This window comes from Amblyomma mixtum, chromosome 2, assembly GCF_055824585.1.
Source record: "Amblyomma mixtum isolate Tamu chromosome 2, ASM5582458v1, whole genome shotgun sequence".
Lineage (NCBI taxonomy): Eukaryota > Metazoa > Arthropoda > Arachnida > Ixodida > Ixodidae > Amblyomma > Amblyomma mixtum.
In genome coordinates this window covers 221,270,843-221,283,672 of record NC_143013.1, presented here as the reverse complement: position 1 = coordinate 221,283,672, position 12,830 = coordinate 221,270,843, and the positions used below count along the sequence as shown (strand labels likewise).

The 12,830-nt window shown below is 44.4% G+C and overlaps 1 protein-coding gene across 1 annotated transcript in view; it reads left to right on the top strand.

The window, feature by feature from the left end:
• Positions 1-12,830, top strand: part of LOC149362675 (uncharacterized) — a 19,814-nt gene extending 6,984 nt beyond the window's left edge. The window contains exons 2-7 of the mRNA XM_089573158.1: positions 2,287-2,322; positions 4,817-4,858; positions 6,264-6,332; positions 9,312-9,367; positions 10,113-10,181; positions 12,427-12,830. Of these exons, the coding sequence (XP_089429284.1) occupies positions 2,287-2,322; positions 4,817-4,858; positions 6,264-6,332; positions 9,312-9,367; positions 10,113-10,181; positions 12,427-12,717 (563 nt within the window). The 3' untranslated portion in view covers positions 12,718-12,830. The remainder of the gene's footprint in view (positions 1-2,286; positions 2,323-4,816; positions 4,859-6,263; positions 6,333-9,311; positions 9,368-10,112; positions 10,182-12,426) is intronic.

Genomic DNA, 12,830 nt, shown 5'->3' with positions numbered 1-12,830 from the left:
TTCAGGTGGCGATCGCCACACCCTCCCGATATTGACGATCATGTGGGGCAGCGAAACGAAGTTGTGGCCAAATTTGTGAAGTCCTCACATAGTGTACTGATGAATTAAAAGAGCTCTGCCAAGGCCGTCCAAATACTTGGTCTCTTAAAATTATGCACAGAGTATAGTTTGGTAACCCAGCTACTGCGCTTCGTTCCGCGCCCGATATTAGGCAGAGGCAGTGGGTTTGTTTCTTTCTGCACTTCGTTCACAAAGTACGCTAACGTTTAAGCTTTTTGTTGGCGCAAGTATTTTTTGTTCACCAACTACGTCCACTGCCAATGCAACTCGGGACCGGCGGAAAAGCGGTGAAAAAATGGACACCGCAGACGTGCTGAGACCTTCGCATAACATGGTGCGCGTACATACTGGCGGCGTTTGTTTTTTTTTTCTACTTTCGTCGACTATTTCCGCAACCGACAATAAAACAATGACGTCTAGAAGACGTTGGTGTTGCATACAACATTGCTGCTTTTGTTGTACAGACGCAAACAAGCACTTGACCGGTAGCTAAGCAGCCGCGGACGTTGCTCCGCGCGCCGGATTATCAGCCCAGGGGAGGAGGGCAACAGTGGGGTGTCGCACGGCGCACGTGTTTGAGAGTATTTCTCCCTCTTCTGCCCGCTCCTCGTAAAATGGTGTATAGTGGTATGCGTGGCCTGACGACCACTCCCAACCTACGCCGTGTGCTGAGCGTGAAATCTGTACCTCCACCAAAGATGTTACGTAGCACAAGGCGAGTGCGACGCACGAACGACTCGGGCATAGCGCAGAGGCAGAGAACACAGGGCACGCACAGCGCACAGGAAACCCAGGACCAGGAAACGCGCATTCTTCTTCTTCTTCTTCTTTATAATGGCACATACCCCGAGAGACTTTGTTCACCACGTTTTTATCTGCAATATCCGCTGCATTATCACCAAAAAACCTTTGTATCATGCCGTTGATGGCATTTTCAGAAAGTTTGGACAGGATCGGCAGGACTGCAATTGGTCGTTAGTGAAAGTATAGCTCTCTCATTCCTTAAAAATTGGATGCAAGCGTGCTATCATTCAACGATCTAGAAAGCCTCCAGTCACGAGCAAACAGTTAATGATATGAGCCAAAGGAATGATATTAGTGGAGCGGCATATTGAATCACTCTGGCCGATAAAATGTTTAGGGGAATTTCCGTCATAAAATTCCGTCGTTACCAGCAGCCTGGATTGTGAATAGTTGGGGATAAGAGTTAATGGAGAATACCTAAGTGATCTGTGATTCGCTTATTACATTGGCTCGCTGAGTTAGTCATGACATTGACTGCATAGCATGATCAATGGGTTAGGCACGCATAGCAGAACAGTGGGCCTGAAAATTAACGTGCAGAAAACCAAAGTAATGTTCAGCAGTCTCGCAAGGCAACAGCAGTTCACAATTGGTAGCGAGGTGCTGTAAGTTGTGAGGGAATACGTCTTCTTAGGGCAGGTAATGGCCTCTGGTCCGGATCATGAGAGGGAAATAACTGGAAGAACAAGAATGGGGTGGAGCGCGTATGGCAGTTTACGAATATCGCTCAACAGAAGAGAATACAACAGTTATATATTACCGGTATTCACCTATGAGGCAGAAACGCGGCAGCTAATGAAAAGGGTTCATCGAAATTTAAGATCAATGCAGCGAGCTGTCGAAAGAACAATGATGGGTGGGTGTAAAAACGGACCAGAAACTCCTACCTTCAGCTATAATCGCGGCAATAGAAGAAACTGAGTGAGCTTAAGGGACCAAAAATTATGTCGCACTAATTTGAAATGAAGCCACGTCGCACTGCAGTGCCGGTGTTACTCGTAATTCCAGTGAGTACCGCATACGTGGCATAGCCACCAGTGCAGACTGACTATGATTGGCGCAGTGGATCGGTTCGTTCCCGGGTAGTTCCCGAGCCATTTTTGTACCCCAGAAAAAACAACTAAACAAAGGTAATTTACTTTTCTGCTTTTAGGCATCACTTTGTGTATAGAAAAGAAACACTCGATATGCAGAAAGAGGGAGGAATGTCAAAGCACCTCGTTCTCTCATCGTGACTTGGCACTTGATACGATTGAAACTGTTTTTTTCTCAGGTGTAAGAGTTGCATTTTTGAACGCGTGCAAAGCAACTGTAGCCTTATTTGGTGTCCTGTGCAAGTCAGGGGTAGATTTAGAAACTGAAAACAAACTTCGGTGGGGATGTGTGCTTATTTTCTGTGCTGTTTACCCTTATCTCTTACAGCGACCCCGCTGGTGATTGGCTCACTCACTTTGAATGGTAAGCAGGATGAAATGTCTTTTTCCGGGAGGCTTTTGACACTTTGGTCCAGCTCAAAGTGAAATATTATTTTCTTGACACCGTTTTTCTCTTTAGAATTGTTACGTACTGAAGGAGGGGCATATGATGTCAAAATTTGCTACGAAAAGCAAACACCTCTTTCTTCCTTGCTTCTTTCACTCCCTCCTTTATCCCTTCCCTTACGGCGCGGTTCGGGTGTCCACCAGAGTATATGAGACAGTTGCCGCGTCTTTTTTTTCTGAAAGCCAATTTAATTTAACCACCACAGCCACATATTTTGCAAGGCTTAAGCAGCAAGAAAACACGACGGTGATACTCCAGTAATTGGAAACTGGGTAAAAGCTGTTTTCGAATTTCAGCATCTTTTGCAGTGAAGAATACCAACATGAATCGTACCGTTCACCCTCCGCATGGCTGTATACTTCACGATTTTCTATTTTCGCCTCTATTTGCTCACCACTGTGCGCCTAATGGTATTCAGGAGGGAATATATTTTGGCCTGTTCATCGCCTTCTGTAGTTATGGCGTTATGGTTTCTCTGTAACTACTAATGGCGTAGGAGCCGCAAATTTCAGGATGGACACCTTCTGCATTTTATTTATTAGTTGCGCTTGGCGTAAGGGCAGATGTGTTACAAATGCGGGCAACAGAAATAAGCCTGAGACGCACTTAGCAACAACCACAGCCGTGTACCACTGTTTAAACACGAATTATCCCGCATTATTTTTGACTGCCCTGCCTACAGCGCCAAAAGACAGTCTTTCAGCCGTGTACTGGAGCGTTTAGATCCACGCCCACTGACGGAAATAAAGATTCTCGGCCACTGGCCGCGGCGATCGACGGCGGTGAAGGACTTCAAGGCACTGATCCGCTTCTTGAGAATTTCTGGCCTGCATGATAAGCTGTGACTTCAACGAATATTGACTTTTTAGAGTGACTTCAGTTTTCTGCATCTCTCTATCCTCTTTCATTTTTTTATCCCCTCACCCCCTTCCCCCCGTGTAGGGTAGCAAGCCGATTATTATTCAGGTTAACCTCCCTGCCTTTCCTCTTCTTCCTCGTCCTCTTATGCTGTAAGGCAGCAAAAAGGGAGCACGCGGTCATCAAGCGTATCCTCAATAGTGGCACTACATGCTTCCCAAGCTCCTCGAGTAAATTTCCATCACTAAAAATGCTGAATACTGACGGTTGGTAGCGGAAACAGATTCCCTCTTCAAAATATACGAAGTTCTAGTTACAGAGATTTTAACCGAAGTTTCAATCCCCGCTAATTGCTAACCCCTAGACCTTCGGTTTCAATTTTAAAAGTGTCCTTCGATTGCAAAGTACATGAAGCTACTGTGCTTGAAGGCTGGATTAAGCCTCCGTTGCCGACATTAAGCATTTTCTATGTATTTATTGAATGAAATGCACCCGGAACTTGGGCAGCATATTGTTCCATATATGGGACTGGGCAAGAGAACTGTTTACTTTCTTTGTACCCCCTCAAAGGGAATTCATGTTTACAGAGCAGGTCGTGACAACTGCTGACGCACTAGAGGCCCGGCCCCTAGAGACCCACTTAACGCTGGTTAGGAGCGTTGTTGAGTATGCAGACAGGTGAAAAAAAAAAAACTTTGCAAGGCTATCACTTTAAACTTGTGTTCTATTGTGTAAGATTTAATATTCTGAACTTCAATATAGGCGATTTTAATGTAGCTCAGCGTATTTCCTCTTGAAATGCACCTGGTACAATTTTTTTTTCCGAAGTAAACAGCACAAATGAAACTAACAACAAAAAAAGAACAGGCACCAGAAGCACTTGTGGTGCCTTTTCTTTTGTCGTTCTTCGTCTCCTAGCGCTGCTCTTTGCTGCATGCAGTACCGACTAGCTTAATGTCTGTAGCATAATTTTTCGTTTGTGTTGAATTTTGGTTAGGGAAGTTGGCTTAAGAAGAGATGAAAAAAAATTCAGGAATTGGCAGTCACACCTTGGGCCGCGTATTCGATTTCAAAAAAATATAATAAATTTGCTCAGCCTTCATGTCAATACAACAGTGTGATATAAATTATGACCCCGATGACATGCGCTGGTACAGATGAGGCAAAAGTAATCATAGCCAGGCAGGGTAACATTTTAAATACTGCAGGTAACACCGAAAAAAAGGAAGAAAAACAAGACTACTGACATAACTACGCGCAGCCTTATTTTGTTAGGTTACCTTTAAGTAATATTAGTCGCTACTGTAGTAATATGTGCAATATTTCATAGCCTGATCATCATCGTCAACTAGTTTCAGCGCACCAAATCCAATCACGTGTTCTTTACAATCACGCCAAGACACAGTGCGTAAAAAAACGTAATCTATTTCGTGCTTCAAAAATACAACAGCAACTTACATAGCTATCACAGTGCGCAATTTATTCTCTGCGGTCCCTGCTGGTACCTTTTTTCTAGTCAATTCGTGACTTTGTGTATAATTTCCGGTTGCAGAATCAACTACCGAATGCACTACCTTGAAGAGTCTTGACGAAGGTAAGTGCGTTACCGGCAAACGGCAAGAAGAAATCTAGACTTTTTTTTCTTGGTTATTAGGCCCAAAGCATTAGCACTTTTAGCAGGCGGCCAACAAATACTAAAGGCAGTACTTTAATTAGTTGCATGCGCAACACAGGGGGCCTTAGGTAACGTCTTCTGGGGGTTCAGGGAATACTGACCCTGGGCGCTGGTTGCAGAAGGAAATATGATCTTTGTCGGTTGCCGAGAACAAAGAAGCCCGTTTTCTACAACATATTTCTGGTACCAATTACTTAAACAAACTTTTTAACTATTGCACCTACTCGAACGGTGGAAAGCTGGCAAAACTGCTACGTGTCAAAAAAAAAAAAATGTGGCGCTCGAATTCCGCGCCCTCGGCGACAAACTTTCACTGTCGTGCACATGCGTAACCCGACTACCTCAGAGAAGTTCTTTGCCCACGGCGCAACTGAGAGTACTGCTGAGGATACCGGTCTACTACAGATTTACAAATTTGTCAACCAATAGTAGCGTAATGTATATGGCAAAGTCTAATTTCTGAATTTAAAAAAAGCTCAAATTGAACCGTCGACGCGTATTTATCGTTCGATAGGATAGCAAACACACACAATTTGGCGTAGAGAAAGGACATCTAGGGCCGGATTACAGAACAGTTTGTGGTTCTTATGCATAGGGAACTGATTCTGTGCAGCGCATGCAACTGCCTCTCTTGCTTGAGATCACCTTCACTGCGCTGCACAAGGGGATGGGGGTGTGGGAGGAAAAGAGATAGAGGGTTGGGGCGCGCAGAAGAAGCACTGGGAAAGCACAAACAGCGGGAGCGTCATCGCACAAAGGCGGGGCGCGGGTGAGCCGGTGTGGGGAAGCCGAAGCTAGTGAGCAGCAGGGGACGCGGCATTGTGAATGTTCTCAATCTGAAAACAGCCTCGAATCCCCGCTACTGTTGGTGGAGGGCGCGGTTAGGCCGGCCAATAGGAGTGCGGCCTTCATGCTGTTTGGAGGCTGTTGTCAGATTTAGAGTGTTCCGTACTTCGGCACCTGATGTTCGTATTATTACCAATGAATGCATTTTTTTCAAACCTCCTGGAGAAAGCTGAGAGCTGGAGCTAAAACATTTTAGGGCTGTACGTTCATTTCAGCCGGACGCGTTTTTGCATACATTCTGTGCAGCTTGTATTGCTCTGTCGTTGCTGTCATAGCTCACACAGTGCGTTTGCTGGAGGCCTTTGTCTGTTGACTTCGCTGCAGCACTCACCTAGGGCTAAGCTTTCACTGCTTTGTTATTCTAGTTAATGCATTGGAAAAATCTTGTTATTGCCCTGAATACTTGCTTTGAAACTTCTTGTTATAGCGCCTGTTACAGCGCAACTACCATGCATGTACACACTTTGTTCGCTTGCAGAACCCGAGTCAACCGAACCGACAACATTGAACGATACAACCACCGTTGCAGTAACGTCGACTAGACGCAGTAAGCGCTTTTTATGCTGACACATATCACCTCCCCTACTATAATTACTGAAAACGTACCGCTCCTGGCAGAAAAAGTGAACAGTTGAAGCTGGAACTAACGAGAGTATAAAGTTCTGGAGAATTATAAATTGCACTAGAAATACCGTTTTTTTTTAGAAAATATTTTGCAGAAGATTAGGAATGTATTTCTAAAACTGCAATTGCAGGAGGTTTTTGTTTCTTCATAACCAATGACCCAGAAAGAGCGCCAAAGACCACCAAGAGGCCTCCACAAAGTGACTGTTTTGACCAACGATTCTCAGAATAAGAGCCCGTGTTTAGTTAAGAGTGTGCACGTAGCGGTGTGAGCACGACTAACAAGTTAAACTAGTACTTACAGGCTGGGCCACTCAGCGCGAACACCTCTGTGCTTGGTTGGATGGATGGAAGAGAGGAGCGTCCCCTTTGAAACAGGGTGACGGTGTTTTCACCTGGCTCGCCTTCTGTTCTTTACAGTTCTGCAACGGTTTTATAAATCGGTTAATAAAGTCACCATTTTCTTTATATTTTTGAGCCTACACTTCTAACCTTATGCCACATCTCTGCTTTTAATCCACATATCTTCCAATCGCTTGTTGATAACTTCCACCGCAGATCCATTCACATGACCATTTTTATCTCTAAACCAAAGGCCTAAGGGAGAGTGACTGTGCCTGTATCGACGTCCGGATGGACACCGCCATATTCGAGTATAAGCTGTTCAATTATTTGTGCAGTTTTACCACACACTGCACATGTGTCATCTTCTCTGTTATATTTCTCTTTGTAGCTAAGCGTTCAAAGACACGCTGCTCGAGCTTCAAAGAGTAGGGCACCGCCTCTTGAGTTATGATAGTTATGATAGAACGATTTCTCCCTGACCTACCTTTTCCAATTTCGATATAGTTCAACACACTGAGACATTTCCATTGAACTAATCCATTTTTTTCATGCCATTTTTTCTTCTCCTTTTGTGCTGCATACTTACTGGTTAATTTCCTAGTCTCCTTCCGCCATTGTGAGTCGCCGCTCTTTCTGCATAAGTATTTAAATACCTTAGCTGCTCTCCTGTTATAGTCTAATTACCTGAGGCATTCTTCATGTAATATTCTACTCTGAGCTTTCCGTGCTTCGAACGATGCACAGGCCATAGCCACCTGTACTGCCTCGTTTTTGGTTTTTCCGTGGGCACGTAGTGCCATTCTTACAACAGCTCTCCGGTCAATTTCTAATCACGACTAAACTTTTGCCCTTAGGCACTAAACGGAATTCTCGAAATTATGCCCCGGCGCCATTATTCCTTTCAAAATGCCTCTCAGTGCTTCATATTTGCTGTCCCCCATAATGCCCTAAGTTTCATTATCTCGGCATCTCTTCACCCTTTTTTGCTGATATACTGTTCGTGCTTTTTTTGTATATTTGTCCTTCGTTTACCCATACTCCGAGATATTTGTATATTCATCCACTCTTGGTAAATTATGGCCTTGTATTTTAAGCACGCGATCAGTTGTGTCATTTAAAATCGTCACTCCGGACTTAATTGCCCTAAAACTGAAACTTAGAGCGCCTCCTTCGTCTCCACAACAATTAACCAGAAGTTTCAAATCTGCCTGCCTATCTCCTAACAGGACAATATCGTCCGCACAGATTAAACCGGGGAGCCGTTGATCAACGACCTTTCCGCCTAGCTTTCTTTCCATATTTGTCATATAAAGCATGAATAGCGCAGGAAACTCTTGCCTTAACCCTTTGCGTATCTCGTCAGGTGTACATCTTCTCCCCTCCCATGTACTTTCAACTTTATTGTCTTGGTATATTTCCTGTAGGAAATCACTTATCTCATCACCGATACCTTTATCTTTTACTATGTTCCACAGTAGATCCCTCTTTCGCCGTACGGGCAGCGCCACCTGTAGGTTCGTCGCATGCACAGTCTGAAAATAAACCACCGTGTACAACGTTCCATGTACTCTGACAAGGGCGAGATTTTACGGCAGGCCTCAGAACAATGAGTTCAAATGTTCCCGCTAAGGGCAGTCCGCCCTGTGCACACACTATGGCAATCATGCACACGCATATCTCCTTTTCTTCGACGCTAACTCTGTCAAGCATTTCTGGTATTAACGTTCGATAATTACGGACAAAAACTTAAACGGCATGACTGCTTCCCTCAGCTCTAGAAAAATGGTTACGGTTTTAATATTGGTTTCAATATAATGCCTAAATGATCACCATGGGCATATTTGTTCTGTTTTTTACTCTACGTTTTCATTATTAAAGTACATCGTAGGTTTGCCTCGATATTTCTCTCTATGTAGATTTGTTTTCTATATCACCATAGTCTAAAGAAAAATTATTCTCATCAATATACAACACGACTTATTTCTTGCGCCTATTAATGCAGCCGTGCGTGATTTCAGTGGTAATATACTGCGAAAAAAGAACGGACCGTCATGTCTACCCTAAGCTCGACCCATGTCTCTTGGCTACTGTGGTCGAAATCTACCACGGATTGTAGTCCTTGAAGTGGCAATGAAGGTAGAATCGTTCACCAGGATGTCCAAATCCGAACTAAATTAAAACAAAATCACTGCCTTCGGTGCAGGCTACTGTTTAACTTCTCGTAAAAAGGCCCTGCCTTGCCTACATTGGGCTGTGGCGCAAACGATGTCTTTTAAACGAATTTTAGTTAGATCCCAAGTTTGTTTGTGCTATAATAATTGCGACAAAGCAGAAACCTTGCCCAGAGAATTACTCTCGATTTTCCCATAGCTTTTCTTCCAGAATGTACTTTTTTCGCGGCATATTTTTTTACTGTTTCTTTCAGTGCGAAAAACAAACCTTTCAGTTTATTGGTCAAAAGTTTCATAATATAATGCGCGTGGTTTTGAACGACCTCTCTGAATGTAAACTTTATTTCCGTGGCTTTCACAACTGCCATTCGTTTTTGCTGTTATAGCAACGAAGGCTCCAACTTGCTACTACACAGCGGTGCTGAACACGCCCAAAAAAACGGTTGGTATTGAATTTTCATCTCTTCTCGGGTTGTTAAAAGGTGGAGAAGTTACCTTTAAAGACAGTCAAGGCTACGCGGACGGCGATAGTGTACGAATGACATTCTCCAGGCTAGTTTAACGGCGTTACCGCCATGATTGTGATATGTCAAAGCCAAGCATTACTACCTTGACTTAATACAGAACGATAATGCTATCATGTTATAGATGCGAGAGTCGAATTTGGAAACTTCAACGCCTAAAAAACAGTGCACAAAGTCGCTACGTTGCTTTGCCGCTGTCGGTGAGGCTTTCTCAACATTGCACGCAAACAAGAATAAAAAATGCTTGTGATTATACTTTCGGATAATCGGTTTGTCTCAAATATCCGTCTGCTTACAAAGATTAGGAAAACATAGGAAAATAAGCTTTCTAATCAAATACGGATATTCAGAGTACAGTATTCGCGTCGCAATCAAAATTTGCGAAAGATAGCGCATCTCAATTTAGAGCTGAATGTAGTTCGCCTAGTTTGGCACGTCAAGGGCCATCTGTCGGTACGCATGCACATTTCTCAGGGAGAACAAGATTTGGCATGTGGCAGTCGCACGCATGAATATTCCTCCGAAACCGCGATGCCATTTTAGGGTGCCCGTGCAACAAGTACTAAGAGCTTCACTAGTTACGACGCATTCACCAATAATCCGAATGTATCACGGTGCCTTTCATCAAATAAAACACTGTGTTCAACTCTTCGTTGTAAATAGATGCAAATTGGATGCCTGCAGGAGTGTGGACTACGTAAAACACCTTTGAAGGACGGCATAGAGTGCATCGTAAGAATATTTTTCTGCTTTCTTTACTTGGTTTACACAATACCCAGTTTTCTTTTCCCGCGATCGAAAATCCAAACCACTGTGGTCAGAGGCAACGTCCCAGAAAAAATAAATTTAACTGACACCAACCACGTCTGAGTGACGTCTCAAATATTCCTGTGCGGAACATCTCTAAAAATGGTATCTCAACAAATTATTTTGATAGCATATATCTCCACCATATTCCAGTACACAGCTGTCTTTGTCATTTGCTGCACAATTAGAGTGAGCGGGTAGTACCAATCCCCGGCGCGTCTGCTTCCGAATTCATTCAACCCGTAGGGACTCGGAGATTTCGGCTGTATTACGGTGCAGGTCACAACCGATTTAAGGGGCTGAAAATGTTTGCCGAGTTAGAACGCTGTGTAAACGCGAGAAATCATCGAAGGCAAACTATACAACCTGCAGAATACACAGGTGAAATCATAGGCGCTACCAGTCGCTAGCCAGACGAGGGCCCTAGGAAGTGGAACTCTAGGAAAGCATATAGCAAGTTTCAGGCGCCAACAATAGTGTGCTTCCGCTCGATACTTTTTGTCGGCCATGCATGGGTTTCGTTGACTCCATGCACCTAAACTCTTTTGTCGGCCCTGCTTTGCGTACCGATCAATCACACATGTAAATTTGGAAAATATGAGGTCAACTTAGGAACGTAAAAGTGGCACACAATGCCTTGTCTGACTCTGCATACAAACTTTCAAATCGCGCTGCAGCAGTAGCCCCGGCGACCGTCGCTAGATGGAAGATTTCAGCGAAAATGCGCGAACCGTGGCCTGCTGCTCAGTTTCCTTGCCATTAACTTAACATGTAGTTTTAACCACTGAGGCCTTTGGAGTAGTGGGGTCTTCGCAACAAATTAGCCCAATCGGCGTTCCCTAGAGTGAACTCATAGCTAAAGCACGCGGATAGCTACTTGTGCATTTCGTACTAGTCGAAATGCTGTCCGCATCATCTGGTTACAATGATGCATATGCTTTCAAATGCTGTCTTTTGTTGTTTCGAATTGACAGTGAGCTGTTGCTTGCAATGAGGTGCCAAAATTATTAGGTGAACTGTAACTTTCTGCGTACCCTTCACATTTTGTTGGTCGATGCGCATTTTTTTCCCGCCAAACTGCTCAATAGATCTGAATGGTAATAGAGTAGCTGAATGGCCAATTTCTCTCAGAACTACCAATAAACACGCGTAGGGAGCTGGTTGTAAACCATATATTTCGTCTTGAGCCGGCGGAGTAACCACCATAGCGCGAGGTATGTTTCATCCGCATATGCGCCTAATCGACATATGCGCCATACGCGCCTAATCGTAGCCCCGCTTCCCTCGGCATTGAAGGAAACCGGAAAAGCCGAGCATTTGAATTGTTATGTGGCTCGCGACAGCCTATGAAGCAAGCAACGACAGCGGCTATGAAGAAGTTTCTAGACGGAGGGCTGCAGGGCAAGACCGACATCGCGTGATTTGAATATTTCACCGGCGCATTTGTTTTCTTTTCGAGACGTTAGGCTACAACCGGCTGACAACAAGGCGCGTTATACACCTCAAGTGTTTTCGCACTCACAAAAAAGCGCGAGTCGACGCAGAACGCCGACAGGATACGCGCTGCAGCATGGGCGGGGCCGGCGTGGCACTACACAGCCAACTTCTTTTGTCGCAACGAGGCCGAAATATTATCCCTTCAAAACTACAGCGTAGTAGACGCAAAGCGTTGCAATAGCGTCCAAACGCTCAGCTCCCTGAATAAAACTAAGGCACAGCGGATACTGACATTCTAAAACTTACAGTTGGATGGAACGAATTATTGACCATTCCCCCAAAAAATTTAAAAAAAGCCTTTAGTTGCGTTTCGAGTTCGACAGCAGATCCAACCTGAAGCTTCAGATACCAATTTTGCGCGGTAATTCGCTGAGAGCCGCAATAACGTGGCCCACTTGAGAAGGACATAAAGCCGATCTGTTTACCGTTTGTCAAAGTACATAAACACTAATTTTTTAACTATCATTCAGAGCCTCAATAAACTAGCCCCCCCCCCCCCCCCCCCCCCCCCCCCCCAAAAGGACACGATGTCGTTCTGTTTACTCTTTGTCAGAGCACATAAACACTAATCCTGCCACTACACACGGAGGAATGAAAACAATTTTTCTTATTGACCCCGTCAGAAGCGTTTATGCCGTCAACATCATTATAACAAAACTTCCTTCTCTTTCAGGACGTCGTTCGCGATGCGCTACTTTTTATGCAAGAAGAATTGCTATATTGGTGCCCCATTGGTCTCTGCCAAAACGGCACTTGTATCCCCAGCGGCCTTGACCTGAAGTGTTGGAAATCTTACCCGGAGATTTTTGAACATATCTTCGGACCATTTCGGAGGCCTAAAATTTTGATGTCCACAACGCCAAGAACAACAACAACAACAGCGGCAACAACGACTGAACCTGCGAACATAACCTCAAGTTCAGAAGCTACGAACGCTACTTCAGAACAGGCGGAGGAAATGTAATTCGTGAACGACGGCGTAAGCTGAAAGCGTGACAACGTACTGCACTGGGGGCTGTAGTTTTTGTTCCGATATTCCAATAAAAAAATAGGAGAATGCCGTCAAAACATCTGGCA